At 45.3% G+C, this 27,404-nt stretch overlaps 3 protein-coding genes and 1 long non-coding RNA gene across 10 annotated transcripts; 2 read left to right on the top strand and 2 right to left on the bottom strand.

Annotated features, from left to right (window-relative positions):
- Window positions 1-597: 597 nt before the first annotated feature.
- On the bottom strand, window positions 598-967 carry LOC141041216 (uncharacterized). The gene is made up of 2 exons (XR_012201525.1): window positions 900-967; window positions 598-734 (listed from the first exon to the last, which is right to left on the bottom strand). It is a non-coding gene; the product is annotated as an uncharacterized lncRNA (long non-coding RNA).
- Window positions 968-2,821: 1,854 nt separating this feature from the next.
- Window positions 2,822-5,177, top strand: LOC109734511 (uncharacterized). The gene is made up of 5 exons (XM_073507332.1): window positions 2,822-2,881; window positions 2,935-3,004; window positions 3,556-3,653; window positions 3,998-4,212; window positions 4,656-5,177. The coding sequence occupies exons 3-5, from the start codon at window positions 3,561-3,563 to the stop codon at window positions 4,942-4,944; spliced, it is 597 nt and encodes a 198-aa protein (XP_073363433.1). The 5' UTR covers window positions 2,822-2,881; window positions 2,935-3,004; window positions 3,556-3,560; the 3' UTR covers window positions 4,945-5,177.
- A 1,001-nt stretch (window positions 5,178-6,178) lies between these two features.
- LOC109734510 (thylakoid membrane protein TERC, chloroplastic) lies at window positions 6,179-14,665 on the bottom strand. The gene is made up of 14 exons (XM_020293712.4): window positions 14,326-14,665; window positions 13,929-14,044; window positions 13,763-13,839; window positions 13,273-13,360; window positions 13,107-13,187; window positions 12,973-13,029; window positions 11,951-12,032; window positions 11,785-11,834; window positions 11,442-11,498; window positions 11,276-11,354; window positions 10,494-10,552; window positions 9,923-9,980; window positions 9,707-9,832; window positions 6,179-6,654 (listed from the first exon to the last, which is right to left on the bottom strand). The coding sequence occupies exons 1-13, from the start codon at window positions 14,546-14,548 to the stop codon at window positions 9,726-9,728; spliced, it is 1,134 nt and encodes a 377-aa protein (XP_020149301.1). The 5' UTR covers window positions 14,549-14,665; the 3' UTR covers window positions 6,179-6,654; window positions 9,707-9,725.
- Window positions 14,666-14,796: 131 nt separating this feature from the next.
- LOC109734513 (transcription factor IIIA) lies at window positions 14,797-18,607 on the top strand. Of its 7 annotated transcripts, none has more exons than XM_020293720.4 (9): window positions 14,818-14,943; window positions 15,066-15,248; window positions 15,392-15,544; window positions 15,802-15,934; window positions 16,592-16,734; window positions 17,209-17,488; window positions 17,598-17,833; window positions 17,935-18,078; window positions 18,179-18,607. In XM_020293720.4, the coding sequence occupies exons 5-9, from the start codon at window positions 16,597-16,599 to the stop codon at window positions 18,341-18,343; spliced, it is 963 nt and encodes a 320-aa protein (XP_020149309.1). In that variant the 5' UTR covers window positions 14,818-14,943; window positions 15,066-15,248; window positions 15,392-15,544; window positions 15,802-15,934; window positions 16,592-16,596; the 3' UTR covers window positions 18,344-18,607. The 7 variants fall into 7 exon arrangements, with proteins under 7 accessions (XP_040250353.1, XP_020149309.1, XP_040250441.1 ...); XM_040394507.3 differs by having other exon boundaries at window positions 15,061-15,248; window positions 16,605-16,734; XM_073507318.1 differs by having other exon boundaries at window positions 15,061-15,248.
- The last annotated feature ends 8,797 nt before the right edge of the window (window positions 18,608-27,404 follow it).

The raw sequence follows: 27,404 nt of genomic DNA, 5'->3' as shown, positions 1-27,404 counted from the left end.
GGCTCAGGCAGGGGAGAGAGAGCAGACAAAGAGAGGGATGGGGCAGGGTGCTGGCCGCTTTTCAGTTAGGTCACAGTTCTTTGCCGTCTGCTAGCAGACGGCAAAGAGCCTAGCTAACGGACGTTAGGTTGGCCACTTTCTTTGCCGTCTGCTAGCGGACAGCAAAGAAAGTGGCCGTTAGGTGGTTCTCGCTAGTGGGCCACCCTCCCTCTTTGCCGTCAGCTAGTGCCGTCTGCTTGCTGACGGAAAAGAGCTGGCTGACGGCAAACATGTTCTTCGCCGTCAGCTTTCCTTTAGCTTATGGCAAAGAGCTGGCTGAGGGGCAAAGATCCTGATTCCAGTAGTGGAAGTTGCCCCAGCGGAATCGCTCCGCCGGAGGGCAAAAGTGCTCCTGCCCAAGTTCCGCCTCGAGACGGCGGCGCTCCATCCCGAAAGTCCTCTCCTAATTTTTTCTAGGTCAAAATGACTTATATATATCAGAAGATGGGCACCGAAGGGGGGCCTGGGTGAGCACAACCCACCAGGGCGCGCCTGGGCTCCCTGGCGTGCCCAGGTGGGTTGTGCCCACCTGGTGGGCCTCCTCTAGTACTTATTTGCTCCAATATTCATCATATATTCCATAAAAATTGTCCGTGAAGTTTCAGCTTATTTGGAGTTGTGCAGAATAGGTAGCCTGACGTAGCTTTTCTAGGTCTAGATTTCCAGCTGCCGGAATTCTCCCTCTTTGTGTGTACCTTGCAAATTATGAGAGAAAAGGCATTAGAATTACTCCAAAAAGTATTATTATGTATAAAAACATTATAAATAACAGTAGGAAAACATGATACAAAATGGACGTATCAGTGAGGTGTTTTCTGTTGCCCAAGCATATAGAGTGATGATTGGTTTGCAAGTAGTACCTCCTCAATTTAAATGGATTTGGAAGTGCTCCTATCGGCCCAAACATAAAGTTTTCTTTTGGATGCTCCTGCATGATAGATTAAGTACCAGGAATTTGCTTAGAAGGAATTTTTTTTCACCTGGATTCATATAATTGTGCCACACTTTCTTGTATGCAAGAGGAGACACTACAACATCCCCTTTGCTGACCAGTGTTGGGATTATGTTTGCCCTACTAGATCTCATAACATGTCTGTCCTTCAAGCAATTGCATATGTGAAGCAAAAACTTCAAGTGGCATTTTCCATGGAAGTCATCATCCTGGCTTCTTGGGCTTTATGGATCACCAGGAATAACTTCATGTTTCAGAGCATTCGACCTTCTTTTCAGAGGTGGAAGGATACTTATCTCTATGAGCTCAGTCTCTTAAAACATAGGATTAAGAGGAAATTTGATGTGATGTTCAATGCTTGGTTGGCACAATTGATGTATTTTTGTTTTGTTTTCTTTTTCTTTTTTAGTTGTATCCCTTCTTTTTTCTTTCTTTCTTTCTCTGGCTTAGCTCAAGCCTTTTAGACTTTTTGTACTGCTTTATTTATTTAAATAATAAAAAATGTTGTGGGGTTTTAGCCTACTGCGTATAGCCAAAAAATGGCAAATGTGTACCTTCTTGATGAACACTAATGTCAAGTTTTTATTTTCTTGTATTTTATAAAGAGGAGCATGACAAGTTATATATTTTTTTCTGAAATTGCTATGTGGTTTCCCCCTCATTGGAAATCATGTTTCATTATGTGCATGCCAAATGTGCTTGGCCCCTGGCAATTCCATTTAATAGCTAATGGATTATTTTTAAAGCCATGCAAGGCAACTTCATGATGAATAGCTGGCGGGCAATTTCTCAAAGCTATTTGATGATAATTAGGCCATTGCAAGTTCCAATCCTAGTTGTTGGCCACTATCTCCACTCTCACATGGCAAATTTCATTAAAATGCGTACTTAATTTCTTGGACTTATGTTTCTGTTCTTTCTTGTTATGTTGTATACACCAATGTTGGTGGTTATTCCAGCTACAATACTCCCTGAATTTGGGGATTATCAGCATCCTGATGAAAATTTTGGCCGCGGGGCATCCGCTCTCAAGAATAACTCGGAGCCCAAACCCTAACCGCTGCATAGGGGCGCTTATGCTCCTCGATTATTGTTGAGTCAGACTCACTGGAAATATAAAATACTCATGATTTGACGTCCTACACGATGGTTCTACTGTTTCCAGAAGGCTTCCTCAATCGTCGAGGTTTCATCCCAACGTTTGCCCCACGGGATGCTAAGATACATTAGCGCACATTTTAGCTTGACATGCTTATGATTCATATTTCCATTTGTCTCTGGAGGGACACGCCCTAGTTTATAGGGAATGTCATTGCAACTATCATAGGATCCCAATGAAGTTTGCCGAATAGCGTTTCCTAAAAAAAGTTCGCATTTTCTACTTATCATTCCCTTCGCCCAAAATTACTTGTCGCTTAATTAGATATATCTAGCACTAAAATATGTTTAGATACACTCATTTCAGCGACAACAAGGTTGTACGTGTTCTTCAATCCCGAACAATCATCCGATTCCAGCTCGCAAAACAAATCAGCGCTCCCTCTCTCTCTATAAGAAAACGGATTCCCTAGAGATCCGAATGGAACGAGATCCAAGTGGCAGTTAGAACTATTTTCATCCTTTCAGGCGAGATTCAGTTACGGTCTTTCTGTAACAGAGACAAAGATTCTCCCTTCTGTTCTCCCCGTGCTCCCCGGAAAAGCCCAACCATGTGCCGTCCGAAGCGGCCTCGTCGGGCCCGCCGGCCCCACTCGCAGCCTCACACCGCAGACCGCTATATCCGTCCGTGGCCTGTGGGGTGGAGTTGACCACAGACCTTTCTTCCTCCATCGTCCCACCGCCGTGAATTGCAGGAGTGGCGGACGCGGGGGGAGAAGAGAAGAGAAGAGAAGAGAGAGAGAGAGAGAGAGAGAGAGAGAGAGAGAGAGAGAGAGAGAGAGAGAGAGAGAGAGAGAGAGAGATTCACGCGCGGCGGAGCCCCGCCACCTCCTTCCGACGTCTCCTCCGCCCACGGTAATCCGGCCCGATCTCGATCTTCTCTCCAGTCTCTTCGCGTTGGTTGCCCGGTGGGGATGGGACGGGAGTGGCACACGGACCGATCCATCCATCCATCCGTCGGTTCTCCCTCCTCCGGATGGGAAGGTGGTTTCGCCGATCGGCTTCGCTTCTCGGGCTGGCGGCGGGGAGTGACAGCCGGAATCGATGGGCCGGTGCGACGGCGACGGGTCTCGGTAGATTGGTGCCAGTACCATTTTCATTGCCCCCCGATATAATTTCGGATGGCAGATTCCCCAACTTATACTCATCCTTATTTAGAATCTGAGAAGGCATGTTATGCTAGTTTATTTATGCCCAGTTTATTTATTTGGCGCCAGTCTTATTTATTTGGCAACGGTGGCACCGGGCGGAGAATGCCGGGATATATAAGGCCATATAAGGGGTTGTTATTACTAGCCTAGTTGCATTTACTGCTGTTGCTATGCCGTCGTGATGACACATTCCTTCATGTTGCATTGATATTGATGCTGTCTCTCTCCCGATGGTATATGTGCATTCTTACGCAGGAGCCATGGGTTTGACATCGGCGAAGGGGATCGCCCTCACCGTCTCCTTGTTTGGCCTCCTCGCGTTTCTGCTCGGCGTCATCGCGGAAAACAAAAAGGTTTGTGTTGCTTATATCTGTTATATGATGAATCATGCATGCGCTTTCTTGTGGAGAGTGCTGAATTCAGTACATGTTCCGGAATATGTTTTTCAGTAAAAAATTATTACTAGCACACATCAGTTCAGGAACCACCTCCTTTGCAATAATATTACCTTCCTACGAATTTTGGGTCCCATGTCTACTTCACTCGAACAGTCCCAACTGTGTATAGGGGAGCATGCATAATCAGAGTAATTATGGAAACCTCAAACTGCATATTTCCTCTTAGCTGACTGTAACTTGTTATGGATCTCTTCTGAATAATTTAACTTGGTGTGAATTTCGTTTTTCCATTGATGCAGCCTCCATATGGAACTCCTATCAAGGGAAAGGATGTTGTCATCTGCAAGTTCCCGAGTGACCCAACGATTGCAATGGGAAGCCTGTCCATTGTGGCACTTGTGTTAGCTGCTTTCATTGGGCACGTTGCCATCTTTTACCCGTACAAGGGCAAGTCGGTTCCTCGTGGAGCGTTATTTCAGAGCACCAGCTTGTCTGTGTTCTTTGTTATTGCTGAGTAAGTTCCCTTTGGCTCTGTGGCCAAGAATTTCATCTGGACCAGATGCAATAGTACCTAATGTTCCGATGTTGGTTCACCTCTTGAGCCCTGCCATTTGATGAAGATTAGCTATGCTCAGTCGTTGATGGACCCTTGTTTCTTTTGATAGTGTGTACTTCATAAATAAATGCTGAACATTGCCAACATTCTAGTTCTTCGGTTAAATGGATTATCCTCTAGGGGATTTATTGAGGCTTAATGTTCAAGTGTTCAATTCTGCCATTTATGGTTGAGGCTTGATGTTCAAGCGTTTAATTCTGCAAGCTGTTATATTTCCCCTGTATGACTAATTGAATCATTACATTATGCACACTGCTGTCTCCTGCACTTAATACTAATTTACTTACTATGGTAATCAAGTTTCACATTGTTCATTCTACTAACTGTTCTTATGAAATCAGGCTGGTGTCAGCTCTGGCTTTTGCAATGCTGCTCTGGGCAACGATCACAGAGGGTCGCCATCGCACCAGTAACATTCACCATGACATGGATACCCTGTGCCCCACCGCAAAGACCGGCCTCTTTGGAGGCGCCGCTTTCCTGGCCCTTGACGCTGCTCTGTTCTGGCTTGTTTGCCAGATGCTGGCCCTTAATGCAAGGGCCGACTATCTGGATGAGGATGAGGATGAGGATGACAAGGGCGAATACGGCCAGGTTTATGCTACTGATGCCGATGGCACGAAGGTCTGAGTCGGCTAACTGCAGGATTTCAAAACTAGCACCGTTTAGATATATTTTAGATTCATTATGCGTCTTTGAAAAGGTCGGTTTAGTTCTCCAAAAAATTGTAGATATGTCGTGCCATTCCGTAGTCGTACATAAGGTCATTTTCTCATTCCAGTTTCAGACTTCAGATTGAACGATAAGTTGTGTTCTGGTTTGCTACTTCCCTTTCTGAATTAAAGTATCATGTTATCTGTGAATTTTTTATGTCTGCATTCTGTTGTTCTGCTATTTGTAAATCTGGAGGTGTCTTCAGATATCAGTGTGTTCAGTGAAATGTACTAACAATTACTCCCTCCGTTCCTAAATATAAGTTTTTTCTAGAGATTTCACTACGAACTACATACGAATGTATATAGACATATTTTAGAGTGTACATTCACTCATTTTGCTCCATATGTAGTCCGTATTGGAATCTCTAAAAAGACTTATATTTAGGAACGGAGGGAGTACATTTGACACCATGTTTCTAAGTGAGGTTTGATGAGAATCAAAGAACAGATACATGGATACACCAGGAATAGTATTGCTAAGTTACACAAATGATGTAGATACCACCATGTCTAGGACAAGCTAAATGTTCTGCTTTAACAACTCAACAATGGCAAAAAGGGTTCTAAACTAAAAGCATTACAAGAAGTGTATGCTCCCTCCGATCACAACAAGGTCTGAGTCAGTTACCTGCCGTATTTCAATGTTAGTACCGTTTAGTTATATACTCCCTCCGATCACGAATATAAGATGTTTTGGCTATTTGAATATGGACTACGTACGGACTGAAATGAGTAAACAAACAAACTAAAATGCATCTATATACATTCAAATCAGAAAAAGAAGAGTTAGAGCATCTTATTGTAATGTGAACGTAGGGAGTATAGTTTAGATACATCATGTCTTCGAGAAGGTCCATTTAGTTTAACAAAAATTGTAGATATGGCGTGTCATTCACATAGTCGTACATAAGGTCATTTGCTCATTCCAGTTTCAGACTTCAGATTGAACAATACACAATATTCTCGTTTGCTACTTCCCTTGGTGAAATTATCATGTTATCTGTGAATGTTTTATGGCTCGACTTTATGTTGTGTTGTTGTGCTATTATGTTATTGTAATTCTGGATGGTGTGTGATTCTGAATCTACGTGTTGCGGTTTGTAAGCAACAAAATTACGTTACATTGTACAGAATGTAATGGCTGCACATTTAGGAAATGCAGAAACAAATTACATTTGACATCATGTTTCTACAAGTGAGGTTTGTTCGGCAGGAGAATCAAAGAATCAATTGCTACTTACACGGCCGCACCAGGCATAGTATTGCTAAGTTACATGTATGATATGCATATCATCATGCCTAGGACAAGCTAAATCTTCTGAACAGCTAACATCCATGACAAAAACTGCCTCACAATGGGCGGTCGCCGACTTAGCATCACCTATCCCCAAAACCTTCTGCTTCAGAAGAAACTTGTAGCATTTGGAACTTATAACTTATCAGTTCAGGCATCTATGTCATGCCTTGAGCATCAATCTTGGTCACAATCAGCTTGATTGCTATCAAATTCACGGACAAATGCAGACTGTTACTTGCGCTGTTGCATTATGCAAACTTTGAACAAATGGAGCCTGTTGCTTCTTTCTATACTCAGTCATGGCTGGTGGATAGTGAGTGAACCATACTGCATTGAGAGAAAGGAAGCGGCTTATATGTATGTGTTCAGTGCCATGCCATGCAACAAGAATTCCACATGGAAGAAACCAAGATATACTAACATGTTCCCTGCGCATAAGCATAATTGCTTTGTTGAATATGTAATGTCTAACAACACAAGTATCGTACTATGATCCAACACGAGTTTCCAACAACTCATGACATGACCGTCCCATCATTCAAAAAAATGAATTACTAGATTTTGATGGAACGACAACTAGAATGAGTCTGATCTGAACATATTTGAAAAGCAAAGACTGGAAGCAAATCAGAAGGATATGTTATATTGTGCATACTACATGGTGTGGTTCTTGCCTACAGCACCCAGAAGGTTGCTTAAAGTAAGCTCCAGAATTTTCAATAATAATCGCTTCAACTAAAATATTGATGAGTGTAGACAAATCCAAGGCTGCTCATATATTATACATTATAGGATTCTTGGCAAAAGGATCAGGTCACTGGCTCCAAAATCATACCAGATGTAGAATGGTAGTACATCGACAACTCAAAGTGGTTAAGTATGTACCAGCCTAATTTATGCCAAGCATGCCCAAAGCCCTAACAATCGTTATGAAGCCAAATCCATTCGAGGCGCTTCCTGTTCTTTTAACGGTTAACACTTGCAGATTCTTTCTAGTTAATTTGATCTAAAAGGAAAACAAGGGTATTTGAACTACGAACAAGGATCAGTTAAGCATATAGGGGCCTCTTTGATTCGCGGGATTTCCAAAATGTAGGAATAGACTGGTGTTATGGCGCTGCTAGAAGGAGGGCGCGAGAGGGCCGGCCGGGGGCCTTTTTGCCCACGGCCGGGCAAGAGGGAAGGGATTTCCTTCTTAATTCTTGCTTGATTAGATTGATACATCTCCTCTCTTTATATAGAGAGGTTTACTTGACTCCCAAGCAAGCGACCCTTATCTCTAATTAACCCTAAGACTAATGGGCTATACCGCCAGCCCAGGCCCATTAGGCCCATTACGTACTCTAACACTACACCCCACCTGGACATGCAGCTTGTCCTCGAGCTGCAGCCTAACCAACTTATAACCATGACTCGACGCAACACAAACCTAACACCTAAAAACAAGCCTTTTACCTCTCGGCTTGTTTTATTAACCTGAAATGGACTAGGACGCTTTATTTTGGACCCCTTAACAAAAAGTGGACACCATCCGCACGTCGGACGTGCACGTGTACAGCCACCTGGATCCCATGGACACCAGCCACTGCAGCAGTTGGGACGCGGTGCGCTCCTGTCGGTGACACCCTGCCTTCTCCCCGCCGAACGGCTGTTGGTCTGCACCGCACAGAGAAGAGTGGAGGGCTTGCGATGGAGAACGACGAGGAGGGGTGCGCCCCCCCCCCCCCCCAACTGCCGATGTCGCAGACTTTGAGGTCGCTGTCCGTGGGGACGAGATCGAGGTCCTTTGCGCAGCGAAGGACAACTGGGAGGAGTGGCAGCTGCAGACCACGCATCTCCCGCACACACCGACGCGCTAGGAGGCCGCGCGCAGCAGCCTGCAGCCTCACCGCCGCCGACACGTGGCGGGTAGCGATCCAAGCCGGAAGCGGTGACGGCGACGGCGGGAACTTGATCTGCTGGATGGGGACACCCTCGGAAAGCGGTGATGGCAATGGCGGGAACTTGACCTGGTGGATCGGGACTCCCGCCGGCGCGGTCGATGTGGGGCCAGAGCTGACCGGCGGGGGTCGGTGCAGCTGCAGCGGCTGCTGCGGTGTCGCGCCGGACAGCGGCAGCGGCTGCTGTGGCGGAGCGCCGGGCGCGGCGGAGGCCACCAGGAGCGGCGGCTGCCACTGCAGCCAGGGCAGGGCGGTGGATGGCAGCTGCAGCGGCCCGGCGAGCGCGGCGGAGGCCGCCAGGAGCGGCGGCTGCCACTGCAGCCAGGGTGAGGCGGTGGATGGCAGCTGCAGCGGCCCGACGAGCGTGGCGGGGGCCGCCTGGTGCGGCGGCTGCCACGGCAGCCACGGCGGCGCGGTGGCGGCGATGGGTGGCGCAGCCTGGTGCGGCCCGTAAGACCCGGACAAGAACAGGCAGATCTCCTAGACCGCCTGGGTTAGGTCCCGCAGCGCCCCGGACACCTCCTCCGGGGTGAGGACGACGGGGGCGGGCGCGACGGAGGACAGCGGGAGAGACGGGTTGGGCGGCGATGAAGACATGATCGAACCGAAGCTAGCTGATACCAAATTGTTATGGCGCTGCTAGAAGGAGGGCGCGAGAGGGCCGACCGGGGGCTTTTTTGCCCACGGCCGGGCAAGAGGGAAGGGATTTCCTTCTTAATTCTTGCTTGATTAGATTGATACATCTCCTCTCTTTATATAGAGAGGTTTACTTGACTCCCAAGCAAGCGGCCCTTATCTCTAATTAACCCTAAGACTAATGGGCTATACCGCCAGCCCAGGCCCATTAGGCCCATTACGTACTTTGCCCACGGCCGGGCAAGAGGGAAGGGATTTCCTTCTTAATTCTTGCTTGATTAGATTGATACATCTCCTCTCTTTATATAGAGAGGTTTACTTGACTCCCAAGCAAGCGACCCTTATCTCTAATTAACCCTAAGACTAATGGGCTATACCGCCAGCCCAGGCCCATTACGTACTCTAACAACTGGCATGCCACTGTGATACTACAGGATTGTAATGATGTTTGATTGTGCATAGGAAAAGCGTAGGATTCTTTCAAAGAGGTTGGAGTGGATGAAAAATTTCCTATGAAATCTAGTGCAAATGAATCCTTAGGAAAAAATTCTATGGCTTACAATCTTACGAATCAAACAACCCACGTAGGAAAAACCCAAGGATTAGAATCCTCCAAAATTCCATTGAGAATCCTTTGAACCGCAGAAGCCCATTCATGTTTTATCAAGCTAGGTTCTTCAACGTAGTCACATAAACATTCTTTAGTTAGAAAAGGGCAACTTTCTCTAGGTTGTAAATAACATCCGTGTTGTAGTATGACTATCTATGAAAGAATACATCAATGTTAAACTCAATGATTTTACCTTCTCCACGCCATGTTGGCTACTTGTCACGTTCCTCACTTGATGCTTTCCTAAGACTCAATATTACTCCACCGCTAAGACATGTGGTAACAACAGCAAGGGAAGCTTCAGTTGGTATATGATAACCTGCCACAAATCAGCATAATCAGCATGGTCTGTTAATGGTGACAGATCATAGTGTGGAATGCCATGAGTATAACAACTATGATTGCTCACCACAAAAGTCAAAGATCATCTTTGCCCCTATGAAGCCCAAAACGATACCAACAGCAGGCTGGAGAGCACATTGCCAACAGCAATAAGTGACAAGAAATAGATAATAGACAAATACGTAGGGATGCAAGCGGGGTGGGCTAGCGGACAATACCATAGTATAAATGTAGTGTTAATTTTAAGCAAGTGACGAGCAAATTTTAAACTAATTGATGAGTTTCACGGGACGAAGCGGGTTGCCGCTTGCGCCCCTACAAATATGGATATGTTCACACTCTTGACCATCCATGAACCAATACATGCGCATGGGGGTTAAAGAAAATGGCAGCAAGAAGGCAATCACCAGCCAGTTATCACTACCTAGACAGATCTCGGTGAAAATTCGAATGGTTGGTTTGTTAAAAGTTAAGTGCAAAAACTATAAATGATAAAAATGCATAACTACTGGATATTCTTTATGTATTTAAAAAATAAGTAAATATTTCAAGATACTTTAAAAGAGCAAGGGATATTATGTATTCAATAACAATCACTAAATATTTCAAGAAACTTTAGAAGAGCAAAGGACATTTACCTGCAGATACTCCAACTCAGACATGCTCTCAGAAATGAGTACGTAGAGTGACCTCAGGCCTACAGGGTAATTCCGTCATGTTATTACGTTAACACTTCAAAGTGTATTCGGAATGCACAAATTTGCGCTATGTATGAACATTCTGCATCAACAACTATGGTATCCAAGCTGCCTTTTCATGCATCACTTATTTTTCATTGTATGGTACTCCCCCTGTCTCAAAATATAAGACGTTTTTTTTTGGCTCGTGAAAGAGTTTCATATCTAGCCTACCCCAACTTGTTTGGGACAAAAGACTTAGAAGAAAAAAAAAACAATATAGGGAGTACATGTGATTACTAATTGCTCAACAGCATAAAAATGATGAAATTACTTGGTGATACATATCAGTTTCTTGTAATTAGAGAAGACAAAGGTGAATATCAAAGACTGCTACAAAGCTAGGGTTAGTGTTACTGATAGGCAATAGCCCCAACGTGTGGCTGAATTAACAGAAGCGGATTTCAGAGATTTAAAAAATACACACTGAGCTATTAACTTCACATTATACAAACTTACAAAGAAAAAATCAATGGAAGAAATAACTTCAAACCCGTGTATAGAAAGCAAGAATGAAGTCTTACGAGGAAGACAAGTTTTGAAACATACACAAATCAAAAGTCGGCAGTGTAATCCATCACTAATGATGGAGAACTATAACTTAAAAATGCTCCATTTGTCTATGAAAAGAGAAAAAAAAACATAGCGCACAGTTTGTTCATAGGGACAGAAAGAAGGTTTACCAGAAATAGCAAAAATATTTGATGACAATATTATAAGTGGGTCTCTTGTCACACCAAAGATTGCTGGTATTGAGTCGACCTACAAACTGAAGATGTTAATCCCCATGCTCGTGGTCCTAAAATGGAAAGGAAAACATCACGCGGGAAATATTGAGAACGAACTTACAGCAAAAGCAATATCACTTAGCTCGATCACTACCAGAGTCAAGAGTAATGGGGTGGCCTGTAGACATCAAACCAAAAATGACATATTCAGGAACAAATAGCTTTACGAAGTTGAAATATGTCTTTGAGATGGTTCACTCAGACACACAATGTTGCTGGTGGCGTTAGCTTTCCGTGCATGCAGAATTAATAAACCAGTCAAACATTAGTGGAACTGATAAAATTTCCATGTTACAGGACATAGACATATCACATTCTGTAACTAGTTAGTAATCATATCTGGTAACAAGCTTATGCAATAGCTGTTGTGATAATTGGTCATGCTTAAATCGGACATCACTTACTTTCCATATACCATCTTGATTTATCAAAAACCGATCACCGTCATAGTAATCTGGTAAAAGAAACAGAAGAGTGAGTTCATCACCCATGAAGAAAAGTGGAGGAGGCTGATAACCTAAATAACAAAAAGGTAAGAAAAACTGAAAATCATTTAATGGAGTTATTTACCAGTGACAGGAATGAATTTTTGGCATGTTTTCACAATGAAGTTATCAGACAGATCAGATTCTTCCTCGTCTCCAGCAAATAGCTGTCATATGAGTATGGCCGTTAGCATCCACATGTATTGGATATATTAATATACCTGAAGTTACTAAAAAAATCATATTCCCGTTTTAGTTCAAATTTGAACTAAAGCCAGGACACTTATTTTGGATCGGAGGGAGTACTACTTATTGAAGTGCCACTCCATTTAAGCAACCAAAAATTGAATTGGATCTGTGACAACTTACGGACTCATGTAAGAACTAGGTTCGATTGTTATAACATACTACAACAAGAATACCCAATATAAGAAAAGAGGGGGGGGGGGGGGATCCATTGCACCATTAGCTGCTCAATGATGGAAGGGTTATGCTTAATAAGTTTGTGGTAAGATAGTACATGCAACTAAATTGGTCGAACAAGATTGTTAAAAGACAGGGATGAGACTATGCTTTTGCCAAAGGAAACTTCGCTTGGGAAAAAGCAAGTAAATCCTTTTTAAGTGCGAATATTTTTTTAAGTGCTAGCATGAACTGCAATTGAGGACTAAAAACTGAGGGCTTTGAAGATTGGTGCACGGTTGGATGCAGATGGTCAAAAATCTTTGTTTGATGCTGGTTATTTTGGCTGAAATATGAGCTGGGCTGGGGTGCAGATATCCCCCATGTAATATGTAATATGTAATAAGTTTGCGTTCATTTAAAACTTTGCTTTCCTAGATCAGCTGATTAGCCTTAGGAGGCGGCAGCTTTAGCTTGCTCTTTTACCTTTGCACCAGGGTGATTTTTTATGCTTTCTGGTCCGTTATCTTATAATAGTGGAACCCGATCCTTTTCTGTGATTGTATGGAAAAAAAAAGTGCTAGCAAGAACTTCTCATAAAGGAAGTTGCCAATGAATAACAGCAAAAGTAACTATGTATGCGAAAGAAAAATAAAATATGAAAAGCATGACCCCTTTTTTTTAACATGGGAAGAACAGTTTTACCTTGTACGAAGAGAATAGCAGGATCGCAGCAAAAAATAAATTCACTGCTTCAAAACTCTACAGAACATGAGGAACTTATAAGCATTACTACAATTGGATAAAAATAATAATGGCAACATGGGAGAACAACCAACCTGAATGGTAGCTACTCCTAGAATGATCAACACTGCACGAAAGATCACTGCTCCGGCAATACCATAAGAAAGCACCCGATTCTTGTTTCCAATGTCACAGAAAGAGTGAGCAGAAAATCAAAAAGTATATTAGGACTTTGCCTATCACATTAGCTATTAACTGTACCTGGTACTCCAGTGGCACTTTAAAATACTTGAAGACCAGAATAAAAACAAAGAGATTGTCCACCGACAAACTCTGTTCCAACAAATAGCTGTTACATAACAGAACCTGATCACATTGTTATACCTCGAATATAGAAGAAATTAAGGAGTGCTTTTGTAAGAAATCATGTAAAGATATGCAAAGTCGCAACTAAGCAAAGTAGCAAACTAACTTGCACAACCCAAAGAGTGAGCTTACACAGCGTGCTGTTTGTTACTTTTACTAACCCTCATCCTATTTGTTAGTAGAACATTTTCCTACACGGTTATGTCTGAAACATAGCCATGCATTCATTCAAGCATCTAGTGAAGCTAGTACGCAATGATGCATTCGATTCTCGAATGGGCTCCTATATGGTCTTGAAAATTCTAATGCGGAAAGGAACCACACCTCCAACAGTTGGGTAAAACAGCCTCAATGTTAAAGATTAGTCGAGATGTATAGCACACACCCTGCAAAATATTCCGATGCCTTCTCGACCCCGTCCTTCAAGGCGATGCTAACGCCGAATAATACTGCAGCGATGACCTGAAACAAGAGAAATTTTCGAGCTCCCCTTTCAGCACAAACAGTGAAGTATTACTAAAATTTCGCCACATGCACATGTAAAGACTCACCACCAATGCAACTCTTCTGATGGCAGAGTCTTTCGGGGTCATGCTGGCTTCCAGCGCAGGCTTCACGCTTCCATCGTTGACCGTTGCACGCGGGGTGGAACTCTTCGTCTCCATCTCTGCAGCATATGTCCACAAGAGGAAGCTCATAATTAAGCTCACAACAAATATGAGCAGTGCTTCAGTGGATAGCTCTGGGTGGTCACTGTACAATCAAAATTGACCTGGGATTCATGTTCAGAAATCATAATAAACTCTCTATAAGCTAACAAAAATATCCTTAGGTTCTATGAGTTGTCAAGCAACTCTAATTAAGCTCATGGGGCTTCACAGTTTCCACCGAACTCTAATTAAGCGCGGAGGACGCTTGGAGCTACCAGGGTGGGGGCGGGCGGCTTACCGGAGCCTACGGAGAGGCCGTCCTCCTGGTCGGCCTCCGTGGCGCGCCTCCCCCGCTTCTTCCTGCCCCTCTTCCCGCCGTCGCCGGGGCTCCGACGCGACGCGGCGACCACCGTGAGGAGCCGCCCCGGCGCCGGACGAAGCTGAACCGCGTGCAGCCACGGGGAAGAGAGGCGCGGAGGAACGAGCCGCGCGGGGGCGGCGGCGGCGACCATGGCGGCCATCGCCGGCGACGAGGTCGGGGAGAGGCCGGGGGGCGGGCAGCGGCAGTCCAGCGTACGGTCTCGCGCCTCAGCCACAGCGGGTGGGAGAACGAGCCGAGGAAACGGCAGCACACGTTTTTTTTTAGCTGCTGCTGCCCGGCGGGCCAGCAGCCCACTAAAAGCCCAGGAAGACCCACAGCCCGCAGCCCAGCACGAACCCGAAAAGTGAGCCCGGTCTCGGCCCGATTAGGCTCTGCTACTAATTCCTCGACACGTGTCGCTGGCTCTCCATCCTCCTCCTCATTCGGGTAGTGTGCTGTGCTCGAGGGTTCCTCTTCCTCCACCGCGCCGCCGCGAGCCTCCCGATCCCTCGGTCGCGATTCTGCGAAATCCGGCGGGTTCCTCCACGATCCGAGGTAATTCGCCGGCGACTGGCGCCGCTGGAGCCGCCGATTTTGTCGATCTTGGTCGATTTCTCGCTGTAATCGTGCTTGCTTCGTGAATTTCCTGATGCGAGTTCTGCGACTGGTCAGGCCAGATGGGAGAAGGAGATCCCGACAGTGGCGGCGTCGTCGGAGCGACCTCGGCCTCGACCTCGACCTCGCCGCCGCCGGCGGCGGCCGCCCCTGTGAGGGACATCAGGCGGTACAAGTGCGAGTTCTGCGACGTCGTGCGTTCGAAGAAGCGGCTGATCCGAGACCACGTCCTCGAACACCATAAGGTGGGGTCGCGCTCCTGGCTTCTCCCTGGTCCAGGACGTGTGTTATCTGTTCTGTTTTCTTATTAATAGAGCACCCGTGCTACTGATTTCTGCGGGAGCTGTGAATTGTGGGTGAGCTGAAGTGTTACCGCTGTGTGCTGTAGGACGAAGTGGATGGTCTGGATGAGTACAACGTAGGTGGTGGTGGCGGCAGTGCGCCGCCGGGCAAGGAGATCGGCCATGATTGCAAGGAGTGCGGCGCGAGGTTTAAGAAGCCGGCCCATCTGAAGCAGCATATGCAGAGCCATTCTCCCGAGGTATCCGAATAGTCCCGAGTTTTAGTTTTGTGTTCAGGGGGTTTCCGTATTGTTGGCGCAAGTGATGCATTCTGTTTGGCTGTTCAGTCGGTGCTCGAGAGTAAAATAAGCGCCGACCTCTGCTTAGAAGTGGTGTTTGAAACCCATTGCTTAACAGTGATGGAAGCTGTAGATGATTAAGAGTTGCTGCTTGATTGTTTCCAAGCGTGCTTGTTGTATGGTACTCCGAATTGCTGAACTGTGCTGACTTTTTGCAGGCTATTTAATTGCGTGAAGCATTGGATCCCAAAGAACTCCAAAATGCGAGAGGGCCCTGAATGGACTAGTACCAGGATGGGGAGACCCTCCTGGGAAGCTCCTTCAGGAAGCCTCTTTCACGCCCTTCTTCAGGTTATTCCTTTTTTTGTCAAACTACTTGCTGTTAGTTCTTGATCGTTACATGTGATGCACCCTTAGTATTTTGAAGCTACTGCATGCTCATGTCTTAGCACCCACCACTTTGTCAACAAATCGTGCCTTCTTGTCAGTCATATGCTTGTATGTCATAGTTGGTGCTGCGTCATTTGAGTTATTATACTCAGTATCCAAGTACAATAGCCACTTAATGGCCTTCCATCTATGATCCAATAGTTAAGCAAGTAGTTGTAGGATGTGCACATGATAAGATAATGTTATATGTTTCATTGAGCATATTTTTATGTGAATGATGGTTATTGTGTTCCCTGAGTTCTAAAACAAATTATCCCTGAAATAATAAAAATTATGTTCTTTGGCACAAGTCACTTATCCGTTTAGTTCTGCAGTAATATTCCTTGCATGAATAATAACAATTCCCATTTGACAGTGAATTATGTTGATATATTATTTACTACTCCCTCCGTCCCAAAATAAGTGACTCAACTTTGTACTAGCTTTGGTACAAAGTTAGTACAAGCTAGTACAAAGTTGAGTCACTCATTTTGGGATGGAGTACTATTTGGATCATTTGTTTTATTAGTGTGTGGGTGTACCATTGTTTATTTCTCTGAATTGTGCTGATTTTGGCAGACTACATGTTCAGATATGAATGTGTGAAGCATTGGATCCCAAGAACTCCAAAATGCCAGAAGGCCTTGAATGGACCAGTATCAGGAAGGGGAGACCCTCCTGAGAAGCTCCATCAAGAATGCCTCATTCACGCGCTTCCTCAGGTTTGCTTGTTCATTTGGAACTGCTTTTACCCTAGCCGTTGCTTCTTGTTCCAAGCTCTGTTTATTGGATGTGATGTGTATTTATTTGCTACTTAGCATTCTCAAACTACTAATGTGTATGTATGTACAATGTAGTATGTATGCCAAAGCTACTATTTATGTACTAAGCATTCTCAACATACTACAATGTGCAGTCTTAGCATGCAGGGTGAATTACATGTAGTTTTGTTTAGTCATGTTGGATAACTGATGCTGTTGTACTATTCACGGTGTTACTACCACTTGATGGTCTTGCACCCAAATAGTTCTTTGTTAGATAGTACGTCCAAATTGTTTAAGCATGTGCACAATAATTCTGCTAGTGCTGTTGAGCATGTTTATAAATGTATGCATAAACTTATATTATGTCAAGTGAACTTTTCTTTGGATATGGGAGTACTATTCTGATTTTTATCCTTCTCAAAACTGTTGCAGAGACCCTTTGCCTGCCATGTAGATGGTTGCCCTTTCAGCTATAGCAGGAAGGACCATTTGAACCGCCATCTGCTTACTCATCAAGGAAAACTATTCATGTGCCCTATGGAAGGATGCAACCGTAAGTTCAGTATCAAGGGTAATATCCAGAGACATGTTGAGGAATTTCACGAGGATGGCCCTCAGTGTGGAGGCAAGAAAGAGTTCATCTGCCCAGAGGCTAACTGTGGGAAGGTGTTCAAATATGCTTCCAAGCTACAGAAACACGAGGAATCACATGGTGAGAAACTGACTTTCTATAAATTTTTCATAGTTATTTTCCTTACTGTAATAAGATATGCTTAGCAATCACAATCTTGAAAGTTGATGATTCAAATCTTATGGTGCAGTCAACTTGGATTACACTGAAGTTATCTGCTGCGAACCAGGCTGCATGAAGACTTTTACTAATGTGGAATGCCTCAAGGCCCATAACCAATCGTGTCATCAGTATGTTCAGTGTGATATCTGTGACACTAAACAGCTTAAGAAGAACTTCAAGCGGCATCAGCGAATGCATGAAGGTTCGTTTGTCACTGAGAGGATTAAATGCAACTTCAAGGATTGCAAGCGCTCATTTTCAAAGGTGTGATTTGCAAGCTCACATGTTGCCTTTTTATGGATTTGTTTCTCTTCAATAAATTTCAAAACTGCTCTGTTTTCATTCTCAATAACTTTGAACTTCAGAAATCCAATTTGCACAAGCATATTAAGGCAGTTCATGAGCAGAGTAGACCTTTCACATGTGGATTCTCTGGGTGCGGCCAGAAGTTTTCATACAAGCATGTAAGGGACAATCATGAGAAATCTAGTGTTCACGTGCTTTTTGAGGTAAATACAAGGCAACCACCACCACCAATCACATAGTTTACCTCCACATGATGCTCTGTTCTAGGAACTTATAATCCGCACGCTGTTCACATCTTGGCAGGGCGATTTTGTGGAGGCTGATGAGCAACTTCGACCTCATCCAGGTGGCCGCAAGAGGAAGCCCATTTCAGTCGATACTTTTATGCGGAAGAGGGTAGCTGCTCCTGATGCTCCGCCTGCTTGCAGTGATGGAACTGAGTATCTGAGATGGCTTTTGTCAGGTTGATTTGTCCTGAACTGGAGGAAATATGCTATGTTCTTTCGGATGATCGAGCATTCTTCTGTACTTTGAAGTGTCCGCATTATTATTGTCAATGTTATGTATGTAGGAGTGTGCATGTATGTATGTATGTATGTATAGCTAAAGGAAATAGATTGGCAATAACAGTATGTACTGTGTGTCAAATAGGGTAGCAATTGGCAAGCAAGTCCTTTTTCTCTTGTTCAACTGTATGAAATATGAATAAATGAAGATGCGGCTTCCACTTAAGTAATGATGAACACCTATCATGTTTTAGATGTATTAACATTTTTTCTTAAAATTGTATTTTCTTTTGAGATAATGGCTGTATCTTTTCTTTTTCTGAAAAAATATGGCAGCGAATATGTTTATACAATACAAACATGGCATGTGTATCTTGAAAAGTAAGAAGAATTAAAGTTCTGCTCCTCAAGATGTTGAAAAATGCCATGCTGAGAGGAACAGTAGATGACGACTAGGGTTGTACGAGAGGGAGTGAATGAACTGAGTTAGGGTTCACTCCACTGGCCACTTCGGCTCGGCTCATCCCCGCAACCAGCGGCGCGCGCGTCGTGACGAGGCGAGGCGAGGCGGGCGGCGGAGGAGGAGGAGCGCGCGTGCACAACTCTTATTCCCAGGCTCCCAATAACAAGTGGTAGAGCAGCCCTTATAAAGAGGTCTCACTCTTCTTACTGTAGCAGTATGGGACTAAACTTCCCACATTTCCCACCACTTGCTGTACACATGCATGGGCCTTAGAGATTAACTAGGGATTATTGTCTTATATGGGCCTAAACCCATCCATAATCCATCAATCCCCCACCAGATCTCGAGGCACATAAGTTTGTCAACTGTTCCAAACAATGTTTAATATACCAGAATTTTCAGTGGAGACTGTTAAGTTGAACTTCCACCTAGAGCAATAGGATTAGACTTTTTCACAACTGAACAATGGACTATGCCTTGAATTGTCAGTTTGGTGTGTAGAAGTTTCGCCTATTGTCAGCTGATACGTGGCTACCGAAGGCTAAACCCCATGAGTGGAGCTTATTAGTCATACTCCGTACCTTCTCTTGAGCTTCCTAGAGATCACCCAATCTCATAAACTATGACCAGCAGTCGGGCTCACATAGGTGTGTTCCTCCAAAGAATGCTCTGTAGGTTAGCATCTTGCTTACATAAGCTTTGGAACACATTAAGACAAAAGTCAGCCTGCCTTACAGAATTGAGAGTATTATTGCATCTCCAACGGAGTGGGATAATTAAGGATACTCTCCTCAGTTGACCGCTGGATTGTTTTCCCAAGTCCTAATTCACGGGATCTCCAATCACATAGGTTGGGTTACCCCCATGGCAACTTACGTGGGTCTCATACCCATCTCCCTTGATGCATTTTCTATCACAATCCGTGATAGCCCTTCCGTAAAAGGGTCTGCCAGATTCTTAGCCGTCTGGATATAATCCAACGCTATTACTCCAGAGTTTCTTGATTTTCTGACAGATATTAATCTTCTTCTTATGTGCTTTGTGGATTTCATATTGTCCTTTGAACTCTTAGCCTTGGCAATCATAGTTTGATTGTCACAGTTCATGAGGACAGCCGGGTGTCGGTGTACAAAAGTAGGGGCTCTCCTTTTTGACCTTTTTACTTGTGCACGGGCAGTCAGAGCCACCCGCCGCGGCCACACGAAGCAAGGCAAGGGAGGGAAGCCGGAGAGAAGCCGAAGTACAAGACAGCCAAGGCCAAGAACACAAAGAAGCAGAAGGACGAAGCAGGCTCCCCCGGCAAGACCCTTGCCGGGGCAGCCTCAGCAGCCCCGACAAGACCCTTGCTGGGGCGGCTCGCCCACACCAGCGGAGTGAGCCACCCTCGAGCCCACGGGTTCCAACTCAACCAACTACGTTGGAACTAGGGCTCGGGAGGCACCTCCATGGTGGCATGCAGATCTTTGTCAAGACCAAGGAATATTCAAGATCAGATGAGGATTAAAAGACAACGATCCTCGGCAAGATCCTTGCCGAGGGGAGCCACAATACCCACGGCAAGATCCTTGCCGGGGACAACAGCATGCCATGGCGAGGCCCTTGCCGGGCCACCCGGCAAGGCCCTCGCCAAGGGCGCCAGCAGGGCCACCTCCAGGCCCGCACCAGCCAAGTCTCCACCGCCGCTCGCATGCAGCTGCCAGTCCAACCAGCTGGGCAGGCACCTGCGTGGCAACATGCAGTGCCTGCGTGGCGGCATGCAGATCTTTGTGAAGACCCTACCACCGCGCCACCTCAGCTGCCTGCCTGCCTACATGGCGCCGCACGCATCGCTGACCAGGGCGCGTGTCGAAGCGAGGAGGAGCGGCGACGGACGGGACGGGCCTCGCTCCCGTCCCCGATAAAGCTAGGGGACACCTCAGCGGCGCATTAAATGTGTCTTGTCCTGTAATACGGGCGATAAGCTCGTAGCACTGTACGCCTTTCCACCTCCTGTGTTCCACTGTGGCAGCCCCTTTCGACTATAAAAGGAGGCCCATGGCGTACTGGAGAAGGATTCAGCTCTTTGGAACGATCCAGCCACCGTAGCTAGTTGGAAGGCTCAAGAACACTCAATACATCCACCAAAGCAGGACTAGGGTTTTACGCATCCTCGCGGCCCGAACCTGGGTAAACGATCCTTGTGCTGATTACTAATTCTGCTCTTCTTGCAACCCTGCGCCCCAGCAACCGTAGTAGGGATTCTTGTGATCCCATAGGTGTCGTTTCCCACCGACACCGAGACTGGTTTATCAATCACCGGCAAATCCATCAAAAGCTCTCGAAGCCATTCTGCTTTGATGCATGATGTGTCTAATGATGTGAGTTCAGCTTCCATAGTCGATCTGGTTAAGATCGTCTGCTTGCAAGACTTCCAGGAAACAGCACCACCACCAAGTGTGAAGACGTATCCACTTGTGGCTTACATCTCATCAGCATCAGATATCCAGTTAGAATCACTATACCCCTCAAGTACCGTCAGGTACCCAGAATAGTGAATCCCGTAGTTCACAGTACCATGCAAATAGCGCATCACTCGCTCAACAGCATGCCAATGCACATCTCCCGGATTGGAAACAAACCGGCTCAGTTCGCACACAACAAATGAGATGTCAGAGCGAGTAGCACAAGCTAGGTACATGAATGAACCAACCACTTGATAATATCTCAATTGATCCGCAGTCGTGCCTTCGAACTTTTGAATCTGCACGCTAGGATCATATGGTGTTGCAGAAGGTTTGCAGTCCGAATATCCAAAACGGCTCAAAATCTTCTCAACATAGTGGGATTGCAAAAGTGTAATTTCACCCTCAGTATTTCTCAGTAGCTTGATGTTCAAGATAACATCAGCCACGCCCAGGTCTTTCATCTCAAAATTATGAGATAAAAAGGCCTTGACCTCCTCAATTACTTTGAGGTGGGTCCCAAATATCAGTATGTCATCGACATACAGACACAGTATAACTCCTTCACCCCCACCATAGCGATAGTATACACATTTGTCAGCTTCGTTAACAACAAAGCCAACAGATGTCAAAGTTGTATTGAACTTCTCATGCCATTGCTTAGGCGCTTGTTTCATGCCATACAAAGATTTCACTAGCTTACACACCTTTCTTTCCTGACCATTTACTACAAAGCCATCTGGCTGTTGCATGTAAATTTCCTCGTCAAGCTCTCGCTTAAGGAAAGCCGTCTTAACGTCCATATGATGAACGATAAGACCATGTGAGGCAGCCAAAGCGAGTAACACTCGAATGGTTGTCAGCCTAGGCACGGGTGAGTAAGTGTCGAAGAAATCCTCTTCTTCCTTTTGGGTATAACCCTTGGCCACAAGCCTAGCCTTGTACTTCTCAACAGTACCATCGGTCCTAAGCTTCCTCTTGAACACCCACTTACATCCCAATGGTTGGCAACCATAAAGACGATCAGCGATCTCCCATGTCCCGTTAGCCATGATGGAATCCATCTCGCTATGGACAGCATCCTTCCAGTAGTCAACATCCGGAGATGCATAAGCTTCTAAAATAGAACTAGGAGTGTCGTCATCCACGAGGTACACGAGGAAATCATCACCAAAAGACTTTGCAGCCCTTTGTCTCTTACTCCTAACAGGAGCTTCCTCATCATCCTCTGATGAACTTTCATCACTTTTGTGTTCATAATATTCCATCGGAATGGCAGGTTCAGGAGTCTCATCAGATTCCAGTCTAGAAGTGCTTTGCGTATCTCTCATGTGGAAAATATCCTCAAAGAATGTAGCATCCTTAGACTCTATAATTGTACCGACCTTCTGGTCAAGTACCTCAGATTTCACCACTAGAAATCTATAGCCAACGCTATTCTTACCGTAGCCCAAATTAACGCAGTCCACGATCTTTGGTCCAAGCTTACGCTTTTTGGGGTCGACACATTGGCTTTCGCCAAACAGCCCCAAGTGCGCAAGTAAGAGAGTGTAGTTCTTTTATTTTCCCATTGCTCATAGGGAGTAGTCCCATTATCCTTCGCGGGAACTTTATTCAGGACATGACATGATGTCAATACAGCCTCCCCCACCATGCCTTGGATAAACCTGATGTATCTAACATGGCGTTAGCCAAATCTGTTAGAGTACAATTTTTCCGTTCGGCAACCCCTTTTGACTGGGGTGAATAGGAAAGCATCCTTTCATGAATAATACCATGTTCCGCACAGAATAAATCAAACTCACTAGAAAATTACTCTCCACCATGATCAGACCAGACTCGTTTTATTTTCTTCTCAAGTTGGTTCTCAACTTCAGCCTTATAGATTTTAAAGTAGTGTAGAGTCTCATCCTTTGTATTTAACAAATACACATAACAAAATCTAGTGGAATCATCAATTAAAGTCATGAAGTATTTCTTTCCACCTTTAGTCAACACACCATTCATATCATAGAGATCTGAATGTATGAGCTGTAGTGGTGCCAGGTGTCTCTCCTTCGCAGGCTTATGAGGCTTACGAGGTTGCTTTGCTTGCACACACGCATGGCACTTAGAGCCTTTGTCTAAAACGAAACTCAGGATTAGATTCATCTTAGCCAGCCGCGTCATACAACCGAAATTTATGTGACAAAGACGTGAATCCAAACCTCACATTCTTTCACATTGGAATGAATTTGGTTCACAACTTTATTACATAAATCCTCCAGGAGAAGGCGGAACAAACCACCAAAATCATATCCTTTTCCAATAAATAGCCCATACCGAGATACCACTACTTTGTTGGACTCAAATACTAACTTAAACCCTTCTTTACATAGAAGGGAGCCACTAACGAGATTCTTCTTGATGGCGGGGACATGCTGCACGTTCTTCAGTTGCACGATCTTTCCCGAAGTAAACTTCAGATCTACCGTGCCAACACCATGTACAGAAGCATGCGAGCCGTTCCCCATCAGGACGGAACAATCTCGAGCGACCTAGTAAGAAGAAAACAAAGACACATCAACACACACATGAATATTGGTCCCAGTGTCAACCCACCAGTTGGTGGACTGACAAACTGAAAGTATGGTAAACAGACCCAGATGCCCCATCATTGTTGCTTAGAGTGACATTGACAGGCTTGGCATCCTGTCCTGGCTTCTTGTACTTGTTTGGGCACTTGTTTGCCCAATGTTCCTCTGAACCACAAGTGAAGCAGCCATCTCTCTTTTTGTCTTTCTTCTTACCCTTCTTCTTAAAGGTAGTATTTTGTTGGACATAGTTCTTTCCCTTGAACTTGTGGAAGTTCTTCTGCACCACATTGGCTCTAGAAGAACCCTCTGCCCCTTTCATGTGTGAGTCCTTTGCTCTCAAGTTCTGCTCAACACTTAGATGACCGATGACATCCTCAACAGAGAATTCACGTCTCAAGTGCTTGAGAGAAGTAGCAAAGTTCCTCCATCCAGGAGGGAGTTTTGCAATAATGCAACCCGCGACAAACTTGTCCGATAACTCACACTTCAGGAGCTCCAGCTCCTTAGCAATGCATTGTATCTCATGGACCTGGTCCAATACAGAATGTTTATCAACCATTTTGTAATCATGAAACTGCTCCATAGCATACAACTCGCTTCCAGCATCGGTTGCGCCGAACTTAGCTTCGAGCGCATCCCACAAATTCTTGGCAACGTGCATATGGAGATATGCATCAACTAGCTTGTCTCCGATCACAGTAAGAACGGCTCCCACAAAGATGGTGGTTGCCTCTCTAAATGCATTCTCCTGTTCAGGAGCAATCGTTACCGTGGGAGACACACTACCAACCCAGAACACGTTCATTGCTGTGAGGTAGTCCTCGTCTGCCAACGCTTAAAATGTGTTCCAGTAAACTTGTCCGGTTTCAGAGTAGCGGCGAAGCCATGAGTCAAAAAGTGCCTAAAATAAGGTTTTTGGATTGTTGGAAATATTAGCACTTCTCTGACTAATCTAATCCACGAGTAAACAGTAAGCATGGCAAATACGGTATGCATCTCATACCGATAACTAAGCATGTGAGCACGTACAGTACATAGAACTGAAACATCTATGAACAACATATATACGGCTAGCACATGAACGAGCAAATATGGCATGATCGATTCATACCCTTCGGTTGGCCATGCAAAGGCGGCGGCGGCAGCAGCCTCAGCATTGGCCGAGGCCTTCTTCTTGGCGGTGGCGGCGTCAGCCATGGGGTTGATGCAGGGGAAGTAGTGGAAGCAGAGGTGGACAGAGACGGGGATGGATCGGGAGTGTTGGGGAACATAGTAATTTCAAAAAAATTCCTACGCACACGCAAGATCATGGTGATGCATAGCAACGAGAGGGAAGAGTGTGTCCACGTACCCTCGTAGACCGAAAGCAGAAGCATTAGCACAACGCGGTTGATGTAGTCGTACGTCTTCACGATCCGACCGATCAAGTACCGAACGCACGACACCTCCGAGTTCAGCACACGTTCAACTCGATGACGTCCCTCGAACTCCGATCCAGCCGAGCTTTGAGGGAGAGTTCCGTCAGCACGACGGCGTGGTGACGATGATGATGTTCTACCGACGCAGGGCTTCGCCTAAGCACCGCTACGATATGACCGAGGTGGATTATGGTGGAGGGGGGCACCGCACACGGCTAAGAGATCCAAGGGATCAATTGTTGTGTCTATGGGGTGCCCCTCTCCTCCGTATATAAAGGGGGAGGAGAGGGCCGGCCAAGGGGAGGAGGCGCGCCCAAGGGGGGAGTCCTACTCCCACCGGGAGTAGGACTCCTCCTTTTCCTATTTGGAGAGGGAGAGGGAAGGAAGAGGAAGGAGGGAGGAAGGAAAGGGGGGGCCGCCCCCCTTCCCAATTCGGATTGGGCTTGGGGGGAGCCCCCCTTGCTCCTTTCCCCTCCTTTCCACTAAAGCCCATTAAGGCCCATAGACCTCCGGGGGGTTCCGATAACCTCCCAGTGCTCCGGTATTATCCCGATCTCACCCGGAACCATTCCGGTATCCAAATATAGTCGTCCAATATATCGATCTTTATGTCTCGACCATTTCGAGACTCCTCGTCATGTCCGTGATCACATCCGGGACTCCGAACTACCTTCGGTACATCAAAACACATAAACTCATAATATAACCGTCATCGAAGTTTAAGCGTGCGGACCCTACGGGTTCGAGAACTATGTAGACATGACCGAGACACGTCTCCGGTCAATAACCAATAGCGGAACCTGGATGCTCATATTGGCTCCCACATATTCTACGAAGATCTTTATCGGTTAAACCGCATAACAACATACGTTGTTCCCTTTGTCATCGGTATGTTACTTGCCCGAGATTCGATCGTCGGTATCTCAATACCTAGTTCAATCTTGTTACCGGCAAGTCTCTTTACTCGTTCCGTAATACATCATCCCGCAACTAACTCATTAGTTGCAATGCTTGCAAGGCTTAAGTGATATACATTACTGAGTGGGACCAGAGATACCTCTCCGACAATCAGAGTGACAAATCCTAATCTCGAAATACGCCAACCCAACAAGTACCTTCAGAGACACCTGTAGAGCACCTTTATAATCACCCAGTTACGTTGTGACGTTTGGTAGCACACAAAGTGTTCCTCCGGTAAACGGGAGTTGCATAATCTCATAGTCATAGGAACATGTATAAGTCATGAAGAAAGCAATAGCAACATACTAAACGATCAAGTGCTAAGCTAACGGAATGGGTCAAGTCAATCACATCATTCTCCTAATGATGTGATCCCGTTAATCAAATGATAACTCTTTGTCTATGGCTAGGAAACATAACCATCTTTGATTAACGAGCTAGTCAAGTAGAGGCATACTAGTGACACTCTGTTTGTCTATGTATTCACACATGTATCATGTTTCCGGTTAATACAATTCTAGCATGAATAATAAACATTTATCATGATATAAGGAAATAAATAATAACTTTATTATTGCCTCTAGGGCATATTTCCTTCAGTCTCCCACTTGCACTAGAGTCAATAATCTAGATTACACAGTAATGATTCTAACACCCATGGAGCCTTGGTGCTGATCATGTTTTGCTCGTGCAAGAGGCTTAGTCAACGGGTCTGCAACATCTCTATGTCTCCCACCTGGACTTGATCCCGGATGGAGTTGAAGCGTCTCTTGATGTGCTTGGTTCTCTTGTGAAATCTGGATTCCTTTGCCAAAGCAATTGCACCAGTATTGTCACAAAAGATTTTCATTGGACCCGATGCACTAGGTATGACACCTAGATCGGATATGAACTCCTTCATCCAGACTCCTTCATTTGCTACTTCCGAAGCAGCTATGTACTCCGCTTCACATGTAGATCCCGCTATGACGCTTTGTTTAGAACTGCACCAACTGACAGCTCCACCATTCAATATAAACACGTATCCGGTTTGCGATTTAGAATCGTCCGGATCAGTGTCAAAGCTTGCATCGACGTAACCATTTACGACGGGCTCTTTGTCACCTCCATAAACGAGGAACATATCCTTAGTCCTTCTCAAGTATTTTAGGATGTTCTTGACCGC

The sequence above is a fragment of the Aegilops tauschii genome, chromosome 1 (assembly GCF_002575655.3).
Source record: "Aegilops tauschii subsp. strangulata cultivar AL8/78 chromosome 1, Aet v6.0, whole genome shotgun sequence".
Classification (NCBI taxonomy): Eukaryota; Viridiplantae; Streptophyta; class Magnoliopsida; order Poales; family Poaceae; genus Aegilops; species Aegilops tauschii.
Note: the sequence above shows the minus strand (reverse complement) of the source record. Positions and strands in the feature narration are given on the sequence as shown.

Coding starts and splice junctions, on each gene's coding strand:
- LOC109734511 (XM_073507332.1), top strand. CDS start 3,561: ATGGGTTTGACATCGGCGAAGGGGATCGCCCTCACCGTCTCCTTGTTT. Junction 3,654..3,997: donor TCATCGCGGAAAACAAAAAG/GTTTGTGTTGCT, acceptor CCATTGATGCAG/CCTCCATATGGAACTCCTAT. Junction 4,213..4,655: donor GTGTTCTTTGTTATTGCTGA/GTAAGTTCCCTT, acceptor TTATGAAATCAG/GCTGGTGTCAGCTCTGGCTT.
- LOC109734510 (XM_020293712.4), bottom strand. CDS start 14,548: ATGGCCGCCATGGTCGCCGCCGCCGCCCCCGCGCGGCTCGTTCCTCCG. Junction 10,553..11,275: donor AAATATTTTTGCTATTTCTG/GTAAACCTTCTT, acceptor ATTACCCTGTAG/GCCTGAGGTCACTCTACGTA. Junction 9,981..10,493: donor CTGAGTTGGAGTATCTGCAG/GTAAATGTCCTT, acceptor TGTGCTCTCCAG/CCTGCTGTTGGTATCGTTTT.
- LOC109734513 (XM_040394419.2), top strand. CDS start 15,066: ATGGGAGAAGGAGATCCCGACAGTGGCGGCGTCGTCGGAGCGACCTCG. Junction 17,489..17,597: donor GAAACACGAGGAATCACATG/GTGAGAAACTGA, acceptor CTTATGGTGCAG/TCAACTTGGATTACACTGAA. Junction 17,834..17,934: donor GCAAGCGCTCATTTTCAAAG/GTGTGATTTGCA, acceptor TTTGAACTTCAG/AAATCCAATTTGCACAAGCA.